Raw genomic sequence first — 22,094 nt, 5'->3', positions numbered from 1 at the left:
ATACATGACTACTGGAGACACCACAGCTTTGACTGTATGGACCTTTGTCAGCAAAGTGATGTCTCTGATTCTTAATGCACAGTCTAGACTTGTTGTAGCTTTCCTTCCCAGGAGCAAGCGTCTTTGAATTTCATGGCTGCAGTCACCGTCCACAGTAATTCTGGAGCCCAGGAAAATAGTCTGTAACTCTCTCCATTCTTGCCCCATCTCTTTGCCATAAAGTTATGGGACCGGATGCCATGATATTCGTCTTCTGAATGTTGAGTTTTAAGTCAGCTTTTTCACTTTCCTTTTTCACCCTCATCAAAAGATTCTTTAGTCCCTCTTTGCTTTCTGCCATCAAGGAAGTCCTTGTCCCTTAACTCAGTGTATGAGAGAGACAGAGACAGGAGAGAGAGATGCCGTACCTGTGATTATCCCATCAATTCCATCTGCATCCGGAGAACCAGCAGCCTTCCGTGGGCTTGCTGTGCTGACAGTTGCCCCAAAACATAGTCACTGATATGAAACAAGACAGAAACCAGCTTTCTTTCCCATCCGCTTGCTGTCCCCAAAAAAGTAGAAAAAACAAAAAACCTCCTGGAGAACCCAAAATAGGTCAATGCTGTCATCCTTTTCTATGTAGTAGATTGAAAAATCCCCCCGCCCTCGACCCCAGTCTGTACATCTCCAATCACACCTTTGGACGGCCTGGGCCACCCCTCCGACCTGGTGCCCTGGCAGTAGGAGAGTGAAGGAACCATCCTTGCTTGTCTTTGTGCTAAAAAGGAGGCGAGAGCAGCAGCGGGGGCGATGGGGGAAGCCACGCAGGAAGCGGGTCCCCCAGGCTGGGCATGGTCACTGCTCCCCCAGTGCTGCTCAGCGTGCAGGCTCGGGCCGGCGGCACCCGTGCCCTGGGGAGCTGGTGGAAATGCAGATTCTCTAACAGGGACCTACTGAGTCGGCAATTCTGGGGGTCACTCAGAGGCACAGTCAAGTCTGGGCCTGCGGAGGCAGACGCAGTCCGTCCCCAGCGGTGGCGTCGGCAGCCACTCTGCGGTGAGGGCTCGGACTTGCTGGACTGGCTCCCGGAGCCCATACGTCCTGCCCTGTCTGCCCTCTTCCCGCCTCCCAGCCTGGCCGCCTGGCTCCTGCCTGTCCACCGTGATTCTGGGCAAAGAGCACCGCCATCAGGCAGTGTCGGCTCCTCTGACCCCAGGCACGGCCTCCCGGAAGAGCAGGGACCAGTCCTGGCCTCAGGACCGTCCTGAATCCCCCTGGGCCTTCGCTCACCTGTCCATCAGGGATTGGGTGAGGACCACCCAAGGCAGTCAGTACCATGGCAAGGACCAGAAAGGGCAGTGGGGAGGACTGTTGCTGGCAGGGAGCACCATTGAGCACAGGAGATACAAGGAGAGGCCACAGTTGCGGTCCCAGTTGAGGAGCTAGCCTCGGGCTGGCCTCTGGAGGGCAGACTGGGACCCAAGCTAAAGGCGTCGCAAGCAAGAGCGAATGCGTGGGTCCTGTGTGCGGGCCTCCCCCTTCCTGCCCACCGCCCACAGGAGGACACCCACAGAGTGTGCCCTGCTCTGAACACAGCACCCAGAGCCCCGGACGTAGTTCCCCTTCATGCACGCAGAAAGTCAGATTCTTGTTTCTTCTCCCTCCCTCTTTCTCTCACGGTGTCTTTCCACAGCAACAGCCCTGTGACCGTGATCACTGGGGGCCTTTGAAAGCGATGACCAAGAACATATATCTTTGCTCAGAGAACTCGAGGTCTTGGAAACTGTACGGTCTGTCAGGGAACGACGTGGAAACCGTAATATGTCAGTTCAGGAGAGATTTCCTGCCGCGCGAGAACCGTGATCAGTGACCCGTTCGGTGTCTTCATTTAAATCCTCCTTGTCTCTCCTCCTCAGCCCGAAGATATCGGACAGGCGCCGATAGTGAACGCCCCGGAAGGTGGAAAGGTCGACTTGGAAGCCTTCAGCCATTTCACAAAAATCATCACACCAGCGATTACCAGAGTGGTGGATTTTGCCAAAAAGTTGCCTATGTTTTGTGAGGTGAGGAGATTGCTTTTCCTTCTTTGTTCGTATTCATGATTAGTTCCATTGAGTTCCTGAGTATTACGTGTAATTTAATACTAATCGGTTGGGACTTACAAAAAGTCATATGAAAACTACGGCAGCACGAAATGACAAGGCGCTGTCCCGCGTGTTTCCCCACCTCCTCTGTTGGTCACGATCCATCACGTGAGGCCCATGAGGGGCCTCTCCACTGCCCGACTCCAGGCCCAGGAGAATCAGACAGTCTCACCTCCTCTAGGTCGGCATTGTGATGTCCTGGATGCCGTGCTCAAGCATGCCTCATGAAATCCAGTCTCTAATAGATCAGCAGGATAGCTTTTGTTAAGCCCACTTTACAGATGGGGAAAATTAAGATCAAAGAGATGAACTCTACCCATTTGGCATGGGGCCACTGCTCTTTGAGTCTCTGTCTATATTATTTCCACTTCGTATCCCAGCAGGCTGGCTTTGTGGTGGTTTCTTCATCCTCAAGAATAAGTGAAATGGGGTGGGGTGGGGTAGAGGGTGTCCCTAGCAGTCCAGTGGTGAGATTCAGCCCGTCGCCTGCAGGGGGCATAGGTTTGAGCCCTGGTCAGGGAACTAAGATACCACCTGGGATTCTCCAGGCAAGAATACTGCAGTGGGTTGCCATTTCCTCCTCCAGGGGATCTTCCAGACCCAGAGATTAAACCCGTGTCTCTTGCATCTCCTGCATTGGCAGGTGGGTTCTTTACCACTGAGCCACCTGGGAAGGCCCATTCTAAAGAACACATCTCCCATAATTTAGGTTATCTGCTTTTACGGGATACCCAATTTTTCAATAATGTAAATATTCTTCAACGAGCATTCTGGTGCCTAAGCCCTGTTCACCGAACAGCCTGTTTCCTGGGGCGAATCCCAGAAGTGGAATTTAAGTACCTAGGCTGCTCCTCTGAGGACTTACCACGCATTGCCAAATTGCCCTCTAGAAAGTGTCCGTCCCGTCTGTGCCCAGGACGCCTTTCCTCTCACTCCCGGTGTCAGCTCTTGTTTTTGGGTGCTGGGTTGAATCTGTTTTCCCGAACCTCTCTTAGCCCTCTGTCTCTGGGCTGTGTCCTCTTTTCTCAGTCCTTGGTGTCTGAGAAAATACTGGAGTTGGCTACTTCTACAAGGCAAGCTAGCCTATCAGTCCTGTGTTCCACTTGGAATACCCACCAGGAAAAGTTTTCCAGAAAATGTAAAGCGTAAGGCCACCAGCCACTGAGAGCTGTGTAGTGAATGAAGGAAAAGAAGCCGTTGCCACCACCAGTAACAAACACACCGTGCTCTGTGTCCTTGGCAAGGATGAGAGCTCGGCCCGGAACTTTCCAGGCCCGAGTGTGGCAAGCCTCTCCCCTCAAGCTTCCCTCGGGAGTTTAATTCTGCTTCAAAGTTGTGGTTCCACCTCTCTTTCAACCTTGATATTTTCCAGTCTCCAAACTGAAAAAAAGTGAGGGGAGACCATTTTGACAGCAGCGATACATATGTTTCTGGTGCTTGGGGCCTCCTGAGGGCCTTTACCCTTTGACACTATCTTTTTTTTTTTTTTTTTTTAATCTTTTGGTGGCACTGTGTGGCATGTGGGATCTTAGTTCCCCACCAGGGATCAAACCTGAGCCCTCTGTATTGGAAGTACAGAGTCTTAACCACTGAACCACCAGTGAAGTCCCTTTTGACACTCTGGAACCCCAAAGAGGGCCATGAACGGCGCAGGCCGTGAGCTACCTGTGGAGTGGGCTCCAGATCCCAGGTGGGCTCCAGAACTGGAAGTTTCTGCCAGTGGCAGTTGGATCCACCTGCTGTTCAAATCACACTCAAGATAACTTTCTTCTGAGGCCCATGCCAGCCCACCAACCAAGGGCTTCGAAAGCTCTGAAATGGCTGCTGGCAGAGCTGCCAAGAGCACACGTCAGAACCGTTTCTTGAGTGCAGGGCACACACACTCCTGCCAGCCGACCAAGCACTGCACTCCTGGGGCAGGCGGGTCTGTGGGCACCCCCGCCTCTCCCCTGGGCAGGCCCCCCGGGGCCTCCCCACAATGGAGGGTTCTTAGGTGACTTAGAGACTGTCTGCCCACACGTGGAAACAAACCTCACCCTAAATGCCTCTTTGAAGAACAGGCATCTGGCCTAGTTTTTAAACACTGGAGATCCTTGACAAATCTTTACTCTGCTTTTATTTACATGTGAACTCACAAATAGGAAGTTTTCAAAAGAAAACTACTTCATCTGTCATCAGACTTGGCTGTAAAGATGGGGCCTGCCCAAGTCTATATACTCTAAAAACAACTAAAATCAATGGATTTATCAGACTAGTCATTTCTCTTTGCCACTCTGTGTCCATGGTTCTCAAGAGCGGGTCCCTGAACCAGGTGTGTGGGCATCACCTGGGAACTTGGGCGCATGCAGACCCTCAGAGGCGGGGCCCGCAATGCGTGTTTATCAAGCCCTTGGTGTCGGTGAGCGGGCTGCAGACAGGACCTCTGCCCTAGGCAGTGAAGCCAGCACTCACCCACTCCAGCCAGCTGTCCAATTGCCTGTGGAGGCGCTAGCCAAGTTCCCGTCTCCTGTTCCCGACCAGGCCCGAAGCCCAGGAATCCAAGATGTAATTGAGGAGTACAAATCAGAAACTAAATAAAAGCAAATCATAGTCATTTTGCTTAATGAGTAGAGGGGAGAATTCACATGAATGGATTCCAGAACCAAACACAAAATGCCTTTTATTCTAGAGAAAAAGCAGAGCAATTTGAAATTAAACAGTAAGGCAAGTAGGCTGAGTTAGTAAAAAAAAAAAAATATATATATATATATATATATATATATATATAATACCCTGTATTTTAAAGGTAATTCCATAGTACTGCTTTGTCATATGTAGTCACCTGAATTGAAATAGTTGTGTTGCCAAGATCATTTCTCAAAAAAGAACTGGAACCTGCTTTAATGAAGAGAGAAACTATGTGTCATTTCATATTCATTCTTTACAGAAACTTACACCCAAATCCCTTCAGAGAGGGAGCTTTCCTTTTCCCTTGACCTTCGATTCTGACAGAGCTGGCTTCCAACTCTCACCTCACCCACTCAGGGACCCCCTAGCATGTCTCTCAACCTCTCAGAGCCTGGATATTCACACCTGTCAATAACATTGGAATTAGAATATTTACCTCACTGCATCATTGCAAATGTTAAACAAGGCAATGCATGTCAATCTTAGCCCAATTCATCAAAACCACCCATTAACTAATAGTGTTTCAACCTACTTTGATAATGGCATTTAATTAAACATTCTCCCCCTCCAAAGAATAAAACTCTAATTTTTTGTTATTTCTCTTCACACAGTTTTTTTATTATTATTATTAATGTTATCAGTTCAGTTCATCAGTCGTATCCGACTCTTTGCGACCCCATTAATCGCAGCATGCCAGGCCTCCCTGTCCATCACCAACTCCCAGAGTTCACTCAGACTCACATCCATCAAATCAGTGATACCATCCAGCCATCTCATCCTCTGTCGTCCCCTTCTCCTCCTGCCCCCAATCCCTCCCAGCATCAGAGTCTTTTCCAATGAGTCAGCTCTTCGCATCAGGTGGCCAAAGTACTGGAGTTTCAGCTTTAGCATCATTCTTTCCAAAGAACATCCAGGGCTGATCTCCTTCAGAATGGACTGGTTGGATCTCCTTGCAGTCCAAGGGACTCTCAAGAGTCTTCTCCAACACCACAGTTCAAAAGCATCAATTCTTCGGCGCTCAGCCTTCTTCACAGTCCAACTCTCACATCCATACATGACCACTGGAAAAACCATGGCCTTGACTAGACGGACCCTTGTTGGAGAAGTAATGTCTCTGCTTTTCAATATGCTATCCAGGTTGGTCATAACTTTTCTTCCAAGGAGTAAGCGCCTTTTAATTTCATGGCTTCAGTCACCATCTGCTGTGATTTTGGAGCCCCCAAAAATAAAGTCTGACACTGTTTCCACTGTTTCCCCATCTGTTTCCCATGAAGTGATGGGACCGGATGCCATGATCTTTGTTTTCTGAATGTTGAGCTTTAAGCCAACTTTTTCACTCTCCTCTTTCACTTTCATCAAGAGGCTCTTTAGTTCCTCTTCACTTTTTGCCATAAGGGTGGTGTCATCTGCACATCTGAGGTTATTGATATTTCTCCCAGCAATCTTGATTCCAGCTCGTGCTTCATCCAGCCAAGCGTTTCTCATGATGTACTCTGCATAGAAGTTAAATAAGCAGAGTGACAATATAGAGCCTTGACGTACTCCTTTTCCTATTTGGAACCAGTCTGTTGTTCCATGTCCAGTTCTAACTGTTGCTTCCTGACCTGCATACAAATTTCTCAGAGGCAGTTCAGGTGGTCTGGTATTCTCATCTCTTTCAGAATTTTCCACAGTTTATTGTGATCCACACAGTCAAAGGCTTTGGCATAGTCAGTAAAGCTCAGTCATGTCCAAATCTTTGTGACCCCATGGACTGCAGAACGCCAGGCTTCCCTGTCCATCACCAATTCCTGGAGCTTGCTCAAACTCATGTCCATCGAGTCCGTGATGCTATCCAACCATCTCATCCTCTGCCATCCCCTTCTCCTCCTGCCTTCAATCTTTCCCAGCATCAGGGTCTTTTCAAATGAGTTAGTTCTTCACATCAGGTAGCCAAAGTATTGGAGTTTCAGCTTCAGCATCAGTCCTTCCAATGAATATTCAGGACTGATTTCCTTTAGGATTGACTGGTTTGATCTCCTTGAAGTTCAGGGACTCGCAAGTCTTCTCCAACACCACAGTCCAAAAGCATCAATTCTTCGGTGCTCAGCTTTCTTTATGGTCCAACTCTCACATCCATACATGACTACTAGGGAAAAAAATAGCTTTGACTATATGGCCCTTTGTTGACAAGGTAATGTCTTTGCCTTTTAATATAATATCTAGGTTGCTTATAGCTTTTCTTCCAAGGAGCAAGCATCTTTTAATTTCATGGCTGCAGTCACCATCTGCAGTGATTTTGGAGCCAAAAAAAGTAGTCTGTCACTGTTTCCATTGTTTCCCCATCTATTTGCCATGAAGTGATGGGGCCAGATGCTGTGATCTTAGTTTTCTGAAAGTTGAGTTTTAAGCCAACTTTTTCACTCTCTTCTTTCACTTTCATCAAGAGGGTCTTTAGTTCTTCTTTGCTTTCTGCCATGAGGGTGGTGTCATCTGCATATCTGAGGTTATTGATATTTCTCCCGGCAATCTTGATTCCAGCTTGTGCTTCATCCAGCCCGGCATTTCGCATGATGTACTCTGCATCTAAGTTAAATAAGCAGGGTGACAATAATGTTATCACATTATCACAAATCTTAACAGGATACCCAAATGAGTTTAAAATGAGATTACAACACTGACAGAGATCGAGTGTGTGCAGTAATTCTGATGCCAGAGACTCTGAGAACATAATAACCCTAGGGGCCAGGAGGTCCAGATTCTGGGCTCACCTCTGCCTCTGATCAATTGGGTGACTCTGAGCAAAGTCGTGACATCTCTGGGCCTCAGAGGTCACATGTGTCTGTTAAGAGACTTTCTAGTTCTCTGGCTTTTAAGAGATTCAAGGAGCAAACTTGCTTCAAAAAACAGAGCAGCACAGTTGTCAGCTAAACAGTGGGGTCAGTTCTTAGAGCTACCAGACCAAAACGGTGGTACATTTAGGAAAGTCTCAGTTGGTGGCTATTCCAGTATTCTTGGGCTTCCCTGGTGGCTTAGACAGTAAAGGCATCTACCTGCAGTGTGGGAGACCTGGGTTCTGAGTTGGTTGCACTTGCAATGCAGGGGGTGCCAGTTCGATCCCAGGTCAGGGACCTAAGATCCCACATGCTATGCAATGCAGCCAAAAAAAAAAAAAACCTGGTGAAGATGATGAATGAACAGTGTGGGTGCTCAGTCGCTCCAGTTGTGTCCGACTCCGCCAACTCTCTGTGACCCCATGGAGTGTATCCCGCCGGGCTCCTCTGTCCACAGGGATTCTCCAGGCAAGAATACTGGACTGGGTTGCCATGCCCTCCTCTGAGCAATCTTCCTGACCCAGGGATCGAACCCAGATCTCCTGTGTTGGCAGGCAGACTTTTTACCACGAGTGCCCTGGGAAGCCCAGGCTTGGGAGTATGGGGAGTGGTTGTGGGAGTCTGGGGAGTGGTTGTGGGAGTCTGCAGCCGTGAGCAGACAGGGCAGGGGCTGCTCCCGTTGCCCCTGGGGTCCCACGGGCAGGTCCTTGCTCCGTGCTGTGCCCTCGCTCTGTGCTGACGTGGGCTGCTTCTTTCCAGCTGCCATGTGAAGACCAGATCATCCTCCTTAAAGGCTGCTGCATGGAGATCATGTCCCTCCGTGCAGCCGTGCGCTACGACCCGGAGAGTGAGACTTTGACCCTGAACGGGGAGATGGCGGTGACGCGCGGCCAGCTGAAAAACGGGGGCCTCGGGGTGGTGTCTGACGCCATCTTCGACCTGGGGATGTCGCTGTCCTCTTTTAACCTGGACGACACTGAGGTCGCTCTCCTTCAGGCCGTCCTGCTGATGTCTTCAGGTGAGTGTGTCCAGACCAGGCCCTGCGCGCGTTCAGAGCGCTTGGGGAGCTTCCGGTCGCCGGAGCTTCCGGTCCCTGGCACTTCCGGTCCCCGGTACTTCCGGTTCGCATCCCGCGGCCCTCCAGCCGCTGGCGGTAGGTTTCTAGAAGGTCCCTGCCGGATCGCGTCCCCGCATCCTCCAACGGCGGGCGGGGCTTTGCAGACTGCCGGGGAGCTAAGAGGGGGTGTCTGCCGGCTCCTCAGGTCGTGACAGGAGTCCCTGGAGCTCCTCTTCCAAGGCTCAGTGAAGCGGCTCCTTTCCACAGACACTCCTGACTCGCCTCGGGGCGGTTGGCTCCCTTCTGGGTCCGCACGCTCCACACTGCACCCACAGCGGTGGGGTCCCCAGACCCGCCTGCAGTGTGGTGGGCAGGCTCTGTCTGGCGCGGCCTTCCCCGTCCTGCCCTCCCGATGCCTACGACGTGTGCAGTCCCCTCCTGTCGGGAGCCCATGGCTGCCCTGGTAGGGTCCTGAGAATTCTGCTTCCACCCCGTGACTGCCTTGTGTTCTGTGATGCGCCAGCTCCTCTTGGGAGCGGACTTGCTCACAGGATAGGAAGCCGCTTCTACGAAGCAGGAAGTGAGGCAGCCTCCAGCAGACAGCCAGGTCAAGGTCTGCCAGTAGACTTCAGTATCAGTTCAGTCACTCGGTCGTCTCCGACTCTTTGCGACCCCATGGACTGCAGTACACCAGGCCTCCCTGTCTATCGCCAACTCCTGGAGCTTGCTCAAACTCATGTCCATCCGAGTTGGTGACACCATCCAACTGTCACGTGAGTGTATGTTCCTCGATTCTTTGTCTCGTCACAGCAAAGATTTGGAGTGATGGACATTAAAGCCCCCTCAGCGTGTCACAGCTCTCAGGTCTTGGATGGACCATGCTATAGTTCTCAGGTCTTGAATGGACCGTGTTATAGCTCTTAGACAAATTAGTGTTACAGCTCTATTTTATTTAGAAGATAGCAGGAAAATCCATCTTTGAGGCGTGAGGGCATGTCGATCTAAAGACAGGAGGAGAAGAGCGCCCCAGCGTGTGGGAGGGAGGAGAAAGCTAGCTTTGGCTTTTATATTTATATGTTTATCTCTCCCTGGGCCTGTCCTATGTAAATTGGGCCAGCCAGGAGTGTTGTTTGTTTTACCTGAGGTCCTCACTCTAGTCCTTGGACCTTTTGTTTCATTTTCGCGGGCTTTTCCCTTCCTTGTCTTGTAGCCACCACCATTTTGGATTCCTTTTCCCTATTCTACCTACCTAACACAACCATCTCATCCTCTGTTCTCCCCTTCTTATCCTGCCTTCAGTCTTTCCCAGCATCAGGGTCTTTTCCAGTGAGTTAGTTCTTCGCATCAGGTGGCCAAAGTATTGGAGTTTCAGCTTCAGCATCAGTCATTCCAATAAATATTCAGGACTGATTTCCTTTAGGATTGACTGGTTTCATCTCCTTGCCGTCCAAGGGACTCTCAAGGCAAGCAAGCAAGCAATCACTCAGTCATGTCCGACTCTTTGCGACTCCATGATCTGTAGTCTACCAGGCCCCTCTGTCCATGGGATTTTCCAAGCAAGAGTACTGGAGTGGGTTGCCATTTCCTTCTCCAGGGAATCTTCCTGACCCAGGGATCGAACCCAGGTCTCCTGCATTGCAGGCAGACGCTTTACCCTCTGAGCCACCAGGGAAGCCCAAGTATCTAATAATAATAAAACATGTAATTTATCTAAGGACTCCCTGTGTGACCCTGAGCAAAGCTTCTAGTGTCTCTGGTCTTCATTGTCCTGTAAAATAAAGAAACTGAGTAAGTGTAGAGTAATACCATGTTGACTTTCTGTTTGGATCAAAAGTTAAACGATCCTGTGGAGAATTTATCTGGCGCATTCAGAGAGAGAGAGAAGATGGGGCGAGCCACAGAGCAGCAACATCAACTATAAAGGAAATCACAAAATTAAAATGCAAACATTGCAATCTGAGCTGGATGGGGGATGCCAAAAGCCAGGATATTTTGTCTAAGCTCAGAAGGGTGGGCTGAGACATTAACCCTAATTTCTTTCTTTCAAATTAAGCAGAACTCTATTTAGAGTTTTACTAATACAGATATTTCAATAACTAGACACTTAAAGCATGAATGTATTTATTTGATCAAAGCCACAAACAGAAGAACTGGGCAGGGAGGTGGTAGGGCTCCCCAGAGTTGTATGAGGAATTCATTCAGGTTTAGAAATTTCGTGGGTTTTTTTGTTTGTTTGTTTGTTTTTCGGTGTAACTTATATAACATTGCATTAATTTCAGGTGTACAACATAATGACTGGATATGTGTATATTATTTTGAAATGATCATCAGTATTAACTAACATATCTCCTCATATATAGTTGCACAATTTTTTCTTGTGATTAGAACTTTTAAGATTTACTGTCTTAGCAACTTTCAAATATGTAATACAGTATTATTAGCTAGTCATTATGCTGTTCATTACATCTGCATGACTTACTTGTTTTATAACTGGAAATCTGTACCCTTTGACCCCCTTCACCCACTTCACCCACCCAGACTCCCAGCCTCTGACAACCACCAATCTGCTATGCATATGAGCTTGCCGGGATTTTCTTTGTTTTTGTTTTTGAGATTCTACCTATAAGTGAGATCATATAGTATTCCTTTTTCTCTGACTTAGCACAATGCCCTCAAGGTCCATCCATGTTGTTGCAAATAGCAAGATTTCATTCTTTATAACTAAATAGCATGCCAGAAATTGTGGGGGGGGGGGGTGACAGCTTCTTTATCTATTCATCCATCAGTGGACACTTAGCTTGTTTCCATACCTTAACTATTATAATAATGCTGCAGAGAACAGGGGGGTGAAGATATGCTTTTGATGTAGTGGTTTCACTTTCTCCAGATAAATACCCAGAAGTGGGATTGTTGGGTCATGTGGTAGTTCTATTTTAATTTTTTAAGGAATCTCCATACTGTTTTCCACAGTGGCTGTACCAACTTACATTCCCAAAAATAGTGCTCAAGGGTTCTCTTGGTACTTCATTTCTTTTTGATGATAGCCATTCTGACAGGTGTGAGGTGATATCTAATTGTGGTTTTGATTTGCATTTCCATTCATCTATGTATCTGTTTTTATGCCAATACAATACTGTTTTGGTTGCTGTAACTTTATAATATAGTTTTAAATCAGAGAATGTGATGCCTCCAGCTCCGTTTTCTTTTCTCAAGATTTCTTTGGCTATTTGGGGTTTTTTATGGCTGAAAATACAAACTTTAGCATTGTTTATTCTAGTTCTGTGAAAAACGCCATTGAAACTTTGATAGGGATTGCACTGAATCCACAGATGGCTTTGAGTAGAATGAACATTATAACAATATTAATTCTTCCAATCCATGAGCATGGGATATCTTTCTACTTACTGTGTTTTCTTCAGTTTCCTTTATCAATGTCTTATTTTTCAGTGTATAAGTCTTTCACATCTTTAGTTGAATTAGTCCCTAGGTATTTTATTCTTTTTGATGCAATTGGGAATGTTATCAGCAAATAGTGACAGGTTTTACTTTTCCCTTTCCAACTTGGAAGCCTTTTCTTTCTTTTTCTTGCCTAACTGCTCTGCATAGGACTTATAATGCTATGCTGAGTAAAAGCCACAAGAGGAGGCATCCTTTCTTGTTCTCTGTCTTAAAAAAAGTTTTCAGCTTTTCACCATTTAGTATGCTCTTAGCTGTGGACTTGTCATATATAGCTTTTATCATGTTGAGATACATTCCCTCTGTATCCACTTTTGCAACCCAAGTCCTTGCAGCCTAGATATTCCAGTGGTTTTCCAAGACTTGGGAAGATTTTTCTGGCCTGTACATGATCATGATCTCCTCCAGCTCCATCTTCCCACTGTGACTCTTCTCTTCTCTACACAGGATGATGTTAGTGTCGTTCACATCCCCTTTTCATTATAACTTCCCAAGACACCACCAACACAGGGCTGCTACAGAAGCAATCAGAGCTATAAGGGAAGGGAAGGAGTGGTTCACTGAAGCCAAATAAACAACTAAAATTGGATATTGTGCTGCTTTGCCTTCACCAGAGTCTCTTTCCATTGGACATTCCTCCTTTGCATCCAGGCTGCCTGATTTCCTCCCAATCTCTTTTCACATCTCTCTTTTCTCTCTAAGTCCCATGCTTGTCAGAATCCCTCCTCATTATGCAGAGTATTTCAGTTCTCTAGGTGAGGTTTCTCCTTCTGTACCCTAGGAGGGAGGCATCACCCTTCACACCCAAGGAGGTGATTTGTGTGAGCCAGAGACATTTATCTGAACAAAGCCTTGACACCCTTCATGTAAGTCACTCCACTCCCTGGCATCTTGGTCCCTGACACCCCAGAGTTCATACTGCATCCATGCCCATTCCTAGGAGTCAAAAGTCCCCAGATTGGCCCACTTCACACTAAAGGACTTGAAGTGGGCCAGGCAAGTGGACCTTCTCATTTCTGCCTCCAAATTAACATCCTTCTTTCTTCTCCTTCAGATCGCCCAGGGCTTGCCTGTGTTGAGAGAATAGAAAAATACCAAGATAGTTTCCTGCTGGCCTTTGAACACTATATCAATTACCGAAAACACCACGTGACTCACTTTTGGCCAAAACTCCTGATGAAGGTGACAGACCTGCGGATGATCGGAGCCTGCCATGCCAGCCGCTTCCTGCACATGAAGGTGGAATGCCCCACGGAACTCTTTCCCCCGTTGTTCTTGGAAGTGTTTGAGGATTAGACCGACTGACTCATTCTCATAATTCCAACAGCACTACTGGGTGTCATTTCATTCCATTGCCTAGCTCTTTTTTGTTTGTTCCTTTATTTCTTTGTGTTGGGAGGGATTGTTTTGGGGTAAAGGGAGGTAGTCCTTGGCATAGACATGGATGAAATTGCCCCTTGAATGCGGGTACTTGCTAACTATTGCATTTTGTTCTCCAGTCCTTTGATGTGAATATGCTTTGGAGGTTTTACAGTTGTGGAGGTGGGGTGGGGACAATCATTAATTCACCAGCATCAAGCCGTCACCAGCTCCCATCTGTCCCTGGTCAGTGACTCGAGCAAGCAAAATGGCACAGCAGGAAACTAAAGAAGACTTAAAACCAAGACAACGTAGTCATCTTGATCCAATCCTGGTTTTTGCAGGGCTCGAATTAGCACAGCACAGACAGCCTCTAATGAGATGTGGCTTTCAGCTTCCTAGGGAAAGTTCTGAACACGTTATCTCTTCAAGAACATGCTGTTTTCAGCACTCTGTTCTCTCCTAGCAGCCTAACCTGGAATATATAAGGATATTTGTTTCCCCCAAGTTAGCTGTCCTTTCACTGTAAATCTCATAATCCTGTGATTTAATTCGAGTTATACAAGGGTGTGACTCAACGATGTGCAGGTGTTTGACTGATTGAGGCCAACAAGGAAAACAATTTCCTTAAGTGAGCCCAAAGAAATTCAAAATCTTCACAGATATCAGTGACTCAGTGGTTTCCAAAAATTTACATAGTGTCACTTCATAGTAAGAAGGCTTCTTACTGCTCAGAGGACACTCCCACAAAAATCAAACCTACTTACAGAGTGATGTCACTGTTCAGTGACATCTGACCCTTCATCTCTCGAAGTCCTCAAGTCATTCAACCTGATTGCATCTCTGCTGAGCCGACAACAGATCTCCCTGTGGATTGACCTTCCAGTCAAGGAGCGGTAACAAGCTGAATTGTTTCAGTCTTGTTCTGGGGAGAGACTAGTGACGTCACGTTCTATGTTGAAGAAAATGCAGGGCCTCAGAGCCTCCTCACGCCCTGATGCTGAGGTTCCCCCCTTCTGCTCTTGGATCCTCGGGCTCTTTGCTCTACTCACAAGTGTTTCCTAATCTCCTTTCCCTCTGGCTCTGAGGCTTGACTACCACCAAACAAAGCCTGCTCCAGCCACTGACTCTCTCTGTCCTTCTGATAGCATTGCCCAGACAGATACTCAGCAGAAAACAGCTGCAGGCCACGCACACAAACCCTCACTCACCTTCCCCGCCCAGCCCACCTCTCCAGTGACCGCCACTGGAGCACTGTGTGCCCAGAAAGCATATGATGCCCCTGGGTGCTTCAGTGTCAGAAGATGGGCACAGAATATACCCATGAAACTGAATGTATCTCACTCTTCACTGTCCTGGTAGACATAAACTATTCCTCCGCCTGCCTTGTACTGCCTTATCCTGGAAGTGTTTGGGAAAATAAGCCATATCAGTGAAACTTGCCTAAAAACCATGTGGATTCATTCTTTTTTAACTGGCCCAGAAGTTGGGGTGCCTGAGTTCTAGTTTGTACTCTCAAGTGGTAGATTTGTGACCTTGAGTCATGAACTCAAAAATCCTTCCTGTCCTTAACACTGTACTAATTTTAGGGGGTGAGAGAATCAAGTTGTTTTGATGGTTTCTTTCACATTCTAATTTCTAACTTTATTAGAAATGATGACTCTCCTGACAGCTAAGGAAAATATATTTGGTGTTGATTCAAAATAGGCGGTTGATATACGACATATCAGTTATTTAGAGAAAGGCAGGGTAGATTTGGGAGGAGGAGAGGCGTGGCATTAAAAATCCTGAGAGTGACCAGAAATAATCCGGGAGGAAAATAATGTGTTTGATGTGCTAAAGCAATTACACAGGCTTCCAGGGAAAGAAACCAAGAGCGGTGCACTGGAACTTACTACCCAGAGAAAGGAAATAGGTGAAGAGAATAAAATTATCAACATGAAGTTCATGGGCAGATTGCCTGCTTTGACTTCCCTCAGTTCAGTCGCTCAGTCCTGTCCGACTCTTTACGACCCCCGTGGACTGCAGCACGCCAGGCTTCCCTGTCCTACGGGCAGTTTTTTTGGTTTTGTTTCCTCCAGGTAGCCTCTAGCCAGTCCCCTCTGGTCCTCGCTTTGTTACCATCTCAGCTTCCTCTGTTGACTCTCTTTGGATAACTGTTCTTTGAAACAAAAGCGTTTAACCACCTCTGCTCCAGGATAACTCCAAGAAGCTTTTCCGGGTGGGGCAGGTTTTCCTTTGGAAGGGAAGGCGAGCAGGCAGGTTCTGGAAGCACACAGACTCCTCAGGCAGTAGGCTCCCCAGGAAAGTCTCCTCAACGTGTTGAGATTCCCCAGGGCATCAGACAGCCCCAGATTCAGTCCAAGTGCAGAGCCTGATCTAAAGCCGCATCGGAATGCCTTAGGGATTAACATGATTGGCCATTGGCCAAATGGTTCAGCAGGTCTACAGCAACCCAGCCAGCCCCGACTAAATGTGTGTTTGATCCTTGGCCTCTTACGTGGTAGCCTTAAGCAGGCAGACTGCTGATCTCAAAATCTTGTCGAAGGCTGACTCCTTCCCGCTGAGTAGACTAAGCTTCGAGGACTTCCGGTTGAAGGGAAGGCTGTCAAGACTGAAAGACTCACAACCCGGATGGTCAAGGTGACTCATCCCTTCTGTAACTGACTGCGGTACTTACTGCATCTCAAGACTCCATCCTCTAGAACGCGACTAGGAGGGACTTGCTCTGGATTTTTTTTTTCTTTTTCTTTTTAACATTTTTTCTTACGTCGTCCAGACTTTCAAATCAAATGTGGACTGACTGAAACCTTGCTCAGTGGGGAGACATCCCAGAAGAGGAGAACACAGCCCACAACTGGGATCTCTATTTATAAATCACTTAAATTTAGGGGGGGTGAGTGGTGTCCAGTGTGTGTGTGTGTGTGCGTGCGTGCGTGTGCGTGCGTGTGTGTGTAGCCCTCAAGTGTACTTCACTCTTCAATTAGATGTGCCGTGTTGGTAGAAATAGTGAAAAAAGTAAAGATCTTTTCTTCTTTATGATTCTGCTCAAAACACCACGTGCCGCCTCCGAGCTTTCCTCGTCCCGTGCGCCTCGGTCCTCAAGGATACCCGCGCCGTGTTGCTGCCTCAGCCCGAGAGCCGCCTCTTCCGCCCGCAGCATGGCCGGCGCGGCCCGGCCCGCGCCTCCGCGCCCGGCCCCAGCGGACACAGCCTCCGTGAACTGCAGACGCCCTCGAAGCATGTCACTGTCCGTGATACATTTTTATTCTCTGGAACTCTAACCCATTCGTGTCATGTTGACCTTTGGCTGCATGAGTCATAAAATATGAAACTGGTCTTATGGTTTTTGAAACGTAGCCAGCATTTGTAAGGCTAAACCTTTTTCACAAACTGAGTTGAATCACCACCAGGCCACCATTCCTCTTCAGAAGGAGAGTGCTTAACAAACGTTTGAATCTCTTTGCCCTTTCCGATGGTTACCGCGTCAGGTTCCAAAATAAGCTCGTCATTTTTCCTGTTATTTTAATAATAAGGAAATATTAGCATAGTGTTTCTTTTGATAGCGATAGGTTATAATCCATATTTAAATTTTATAGAGAAATTTTATTGTACTGTGATGTAGATATTTATTATCCAGGTAAGGATTTGCCCGGTGTATTTTTTACAATTGAAACACTTAACTTTAATCTTAAAAAAAAAAAAAAAACTTTGAAAACACTCACACAGAGACACAAAAACAGACTAGGGGAAAAAGGTTTGGCCTTATCACGGAATTTTTACTGTGCTGTACAAATGTTTGCGAATGCAAAATGTGTGCATTTCCAGTGTCTCTGCATTCATTAACGCCGCCTTCAGGAGCAATATCGTGCAGGTAAGATGCTGTTTGTGGCTTTCTGTTGCACAGTTAAAGCTGACCCACCTTATGCACAAGACAATCAGATGTAAATCTGTCCTCCTCAGGATGCAGACAGGACGTTCCGGAGCACAACGTACGACAGAGGAAGACCCTTAGGTGACAGGCAACTTGCTGACACAGATGCTAGCAGGGCATGAACGAGCTGACATTATGCCACTCCCCTTTTTTGGTTCTTCCTAATTGACATTTTTCATTTGATTATAGAGCCAAATTAGTTATGAAGGCTTTCTTTGGAGAAAACACCTTTATTCCCCCATGATGTTTTCATGCCCTGAGAATCAGAGAAAGACAACAGAACAGGGAAAGATTTACAGTCATCAGAAGATTTGTGTTTTGCAAATGGTGTTAACTGATATTGCTAGATTGGTAATATTTTTTTCAGCCTAAAATTCTATTGAAATCTGTGATCAAAATGTTTTAAACTATCCAAAAAGAAAATTTGTATATTTGGGAAAAATGGATTTTTACATAGCTTTTGTATGCAGATATTAAATTGTAATTATGACTATAGCAGGCATAGATAAACTGATAAGCTACAATTCTAAAAAAGAAACAAAAAAGAAAAGCTTATAACGGATATACTTTTCTGCCTCTTTCTTTAAATATTATTATTTTCTACATAGGCACAGGGTTACCTGCTCGTCTCATCTTGCTGCTTCCAAAAGAAGGAAAACAGAGATGTAACAACATTTGTTTCATAAACGTCTACTAGAATAAGCAAGTTTTCTTGAGAGGAGGGCATGAAGGGATAGGGAGATACTCGCTTTGGAAGGGGCCACAGAGATGTGGTGAGGAGGGAAGAGGGAAGTTTTTGCAGCTAAAAGACTGCATTCATCTTTCTATCTCAAGATGTCCAAGAACATTATTAATACTAATGAAATTATACTGATACTAGCTATCAATATATAGCTCACATGTTAGGACTCATGCTATGATGGGTAACAAAAAAAAAAAAAAAGCCTAATGGGAATTTATTGTCCATAATATCTGAAAAATCCAAGAGTGCCATGGCTTCAGGTGTGGCTGGATCTGGGTACTCAGTACCTCAGGATGTGCCTCTTTTCATCTCTCTGGGCAGATTTCTGTCCATACAAATTCCCTTCACATGGACTTCATGTTCACATAGTCTTTTGTCTGATGATGGCCACCAGTAGCTCCAGGATGAGCCTTCTAGCTCCAAATCAGTGGGAAGAGAGTTTCTTTTCCCCAACAGTTCCAGTAAAAATCCTGAACCTACTCCTCATTGGTCCAAATGGAGTCACGTGCCCATTCCTGAGCGAGCCATGTGGCTGAGGAGCACAGATAAGCTAATTAGCTGAGTCCTCTGAAATCCTGGAACTGGATCGAGGAAAAGAAGGACAACCAGCCCCATCTAAACTAGACAGAGAGTTGAGTCAGGAACGGTTCCCCAAAGAAAAGTCTGTCTTGCTGCTATAAGAAATGGGAGGAACAGTGAGCAAGTAAAAAAAAAGAAAGAAATGTCCACACCAATCATTAAGTCTGGAAGCACATCCATTTTTGGTACGGCAACAAGTCTCCTGAACAGAGAGGAAGCTCAACACCATTTGGCCAGGACATGAGCCAGATAAACACTCCAATGAAAGTGTTTGATTATATCCTACCTAGCTCATGAAAGAGGCCAAGATGGGGCAAGCATTTATCATTTCCCCAGATTAGATCAGTTCACAGTACCATTTTGAGAGTCTCCCTACTCTCTATTCAAAGGACTGTATAAATTTTATATCTGTCTATTTTCTACATTACATACCTTCTCAACTCTACCCTAATGAACATATTTCCTCCCCCCAATAAATTACTTTATTCATTCTCTTTTGGAGAGTTGTTTACACATATATTCCAGCTAGGTACTGTTCTTAAGCCCATTGCACAGGCAAAGCTGACGCAAAACTGATGTAGTAGCTAACAGCTTGACCTGAGTAATGGAGCTGCCGTCATGGCACAAACCTGCACAGTTCTCTTGATAATAATCTAGAATGAAGAGAAGCCAAAGGCCAAAGCTGGTTTGCTTTCCCTTCCTGAGATGACAGTTCACCCTGGTTTCCTATTTAGGTACTCAGGCATGGTAGCTCTGTAAATAAGTGGAATTGTCATTAAGTTCATGTACACAAATTCTGACACATTGCATGTTGTTCAAACTGAAGCAAAACTCAGTAGAACTACTGAAATGGAGAGTTTTCCAGATATCTAAGGATCTGTGAGTGATATGTGTTTCACGTTATACTCCTGAAAGACAGAATCCATTTACATAGTATAAAGTGAAGTCAGAAATGAAGTCTCTATCGGTAAAATGGTATTGCCTGAATGCTGTCTCAAAATGAGAAGAAAGTTGTCTTAGCCTTGGTTCCCCAGAAAGCAGAGTTTACTTGCTACAGTTTTATTAGAGATAAGAGCTCCAAAGGAAGCAGTAATGCAGGGGAAATTAGACAAGGAAGGAAAGAGAGTAAACACAAGAGCTGGCCACCCTGAGTACAACTGACTACTCAGTCATGCAAGACCATCTTCTAAGGGGCCAGACAGACCACTGCAGCCCTGGATGGCTGACATGGGACTGAGGGAATCAATTACCTGCCTGCTGTCATCTCCCACTCTCTGTTCAAAGGACTGAACTCCCCTCTGCTAGGCTGGACATGCCTGGCCACGGAGCAGCTCCAGTGGTGCCTCATGCTCCAGGAGCAAAAGCAACCTGCCAAGTGGAGAAAGTTCTCTCCACTCCCACAGCTGGTCACAGTCCATCTAGCCTGGGAGAGAGACCAGGTGGCAAGTGAGGTGAAACAAATGGCCCTGGGCCCTGGGCAGGTAAACAGGCCTTCAAGGGTCTGCAATGATCTGATACAGGGGATCCTCCAGCCAACAAGTTCCACTGATTGTCTTTCCAAGTTCCAAAGAGAATCACAAAGTTCCACAAACCAACCAACCCGTGCTTCACTGTACCGTGAATTTGAATGTGCTGTTGTATAGTCACTAAGTTGTGTCCAACTCTTTTGGGACCCCATGGACTGTAGCTCACCAGACTCCTCTGTCCATGGGATTTCCCAGGCAAGAATACTGGGGGGGTGGGAGGGGGAGGGGGAGGGGTTGCCATTTCCTTCTCCAGGGGATCTTCCCAACTCAGAGACCAAACCCGTGTCTTCTGCGCTGGCAAGCAGATTCTTTACCACTGCACCACCTGAGAAGCCCTTTGTGTTCAGTTCAGTTCAGTTCAGTCGCTCAGTCGTGTCCGACTCTTTGCGACCCCATGAATCGCAGTACGCCAGGCCTCCCTGTCCATCACCAACTCCCGGAGTTCACTCAAACTCACGTCCATCAAGTCCATGATGCCATCCAGCCATCTCATCCTGGGTCATCCCCTTCTCCTCCTGCCCCCAATCCCTCCCAGCATCAGAGTCTTTTCCAATGAATCAACTCTTCGCATGAGGTGGCCAAAGTACTGGAGCTTCAGCTTTAGCATCAGTCCTTCCAAAGAAATCCCAGGGTTGATCTCCTTCAGAATGGACTGGTTGGATCTCCTTGCAGTCCAAGGGACCCTCAAGAGTCTTCTCCAACACCACAGTTCAAACGCATCAATTCTTCAGCGCTCAGCCTTCTTCACAGTCCAACTCTCACATCCATACATGACCACAGGAAAAAACCATAGCCTTGACTAGTTGTAAGGGTTATTAATTTCATATAAACTTGTCATGCAGATTGTCCACTTATCTACATTTCCCTAGCATAGCTGAAAAAAACTAAGCAGACTATTGACTTAATTATACAATATTAGCTTTTCTTACAGTGACTTATTTCAAGGCCAAATTTTTTTCCATATAAATATCTGGCTAAAAATTTTGTAGAAGTCAATAGAAATTTGGTACTTTTTTCTGTACAAAACTTCACTTTGGTGCAAACATTTTTAGAACCAATACATATGAAAAGTGGAGTCAGATGATTTACAAATAACACTCTTCTTTTTTAGGATAATCATCTTTGACTTTTTTTTTGTACTAATTGCAACAAGAGAGGGAGATGAATACAGAACAGAGCATCTTCAAGTTAGCAAATTTGAAAATTCTTATGCCCTTAAATCCCAACAGATATATACACATTTAAAACACCCCTCAATTTTACTATGAACCCTAGAAAGATGCTTTAGTCTTTTCGTTGTAGATATGAACGTTTATTTGGATTTTAAGGATTTTAGAATTTTCTGTAGGGGCATCTTTAGCCTTTAAGAGAGCTTTTAGGATTTCTTTCCATTATGCAAAGTCAAAGCCAAATAAAATCTTTGTAACAATGAATTATTTCAAAAGATGAAGAACCCCAAACCAAGGATCATTCATTCATACATGAGCTGCTAATGAGAATCCAATCGCACATTTCAGGAAATTCATCATTTTCTCCAGCACTGACAGAAATAGCACTCGTCATTTACTCTCCACTCTAGAAGCCCAGCAGTAATCCCAGAGGGTAGTCTGGGTGTTGGTGCTGCCTTCCAGAGTCTTCCACTGCTGCATGGAGTATACAGCAACAGCCCACCAGGTAAGGAAGAAACCTAATCAAAAGCAGGAATCGTACCAGACCCTCTAAATTACTGTTAATCCTCCAAATAAACCCAAAAGGTAGGTGTTCACACCCTTATCTGACAACAGGGAAATGGAGGCTCAGTATGACTAAGCAACTCATCCAACATCCTGCAGGTG

General features: G+C 46.2%; 1 protein-coding gene across 6 annotated transcripts in view; it reads left to right on the top strand.

Annotated features, from left to right (window-relative positions):
• THRB (thyroid hormone receptor beta) overlaps positions 1-17,974 on the top strand; it is a 437,024-nt gene extending 419,050 nt beyond the window's left edge. For all 6 annotated transcript variants that reach the window (XM_018041847.1, XM_018041845.1, XM_018041848.1 and 3 more), the window contains 3 exons: positions 1,899-2,045; positions 8,366-8,624; positions 13,174-17,974. In XM_018041847.1, the coding sequence (XP_017897336.1) occupies positions 1,899-2,045; positions 8,366-8,624; positions 13,174-13,415 (648 nt within the window). In that variant the 3' untranslated portion in view covers positions 13,416-17,974. The remainder of the gene's footprint in view (positions 1-1,898; positions 2,046-8,365; positions 8,625-13,173) is intronic.

This window comes from Capra hircus, chromosome 27 (genome assembly GCF_001704415.2).
Source record: "Capra hircus breed San Clemente chromosome 27, ASM170441v1, whole genome shotgun sequence".
Classification (NCBI taxonomy): domain Eukaryota; kingdom Metazoa; phylum Chordata; class Mammalia; order Artiodactyla; family Bovidae; genus Capra; species Capra hircus.
Note: the sequence above shows the minus strand (reverse complement) of the source record. Positions and strands in the feature narration are given on the sequence as shown.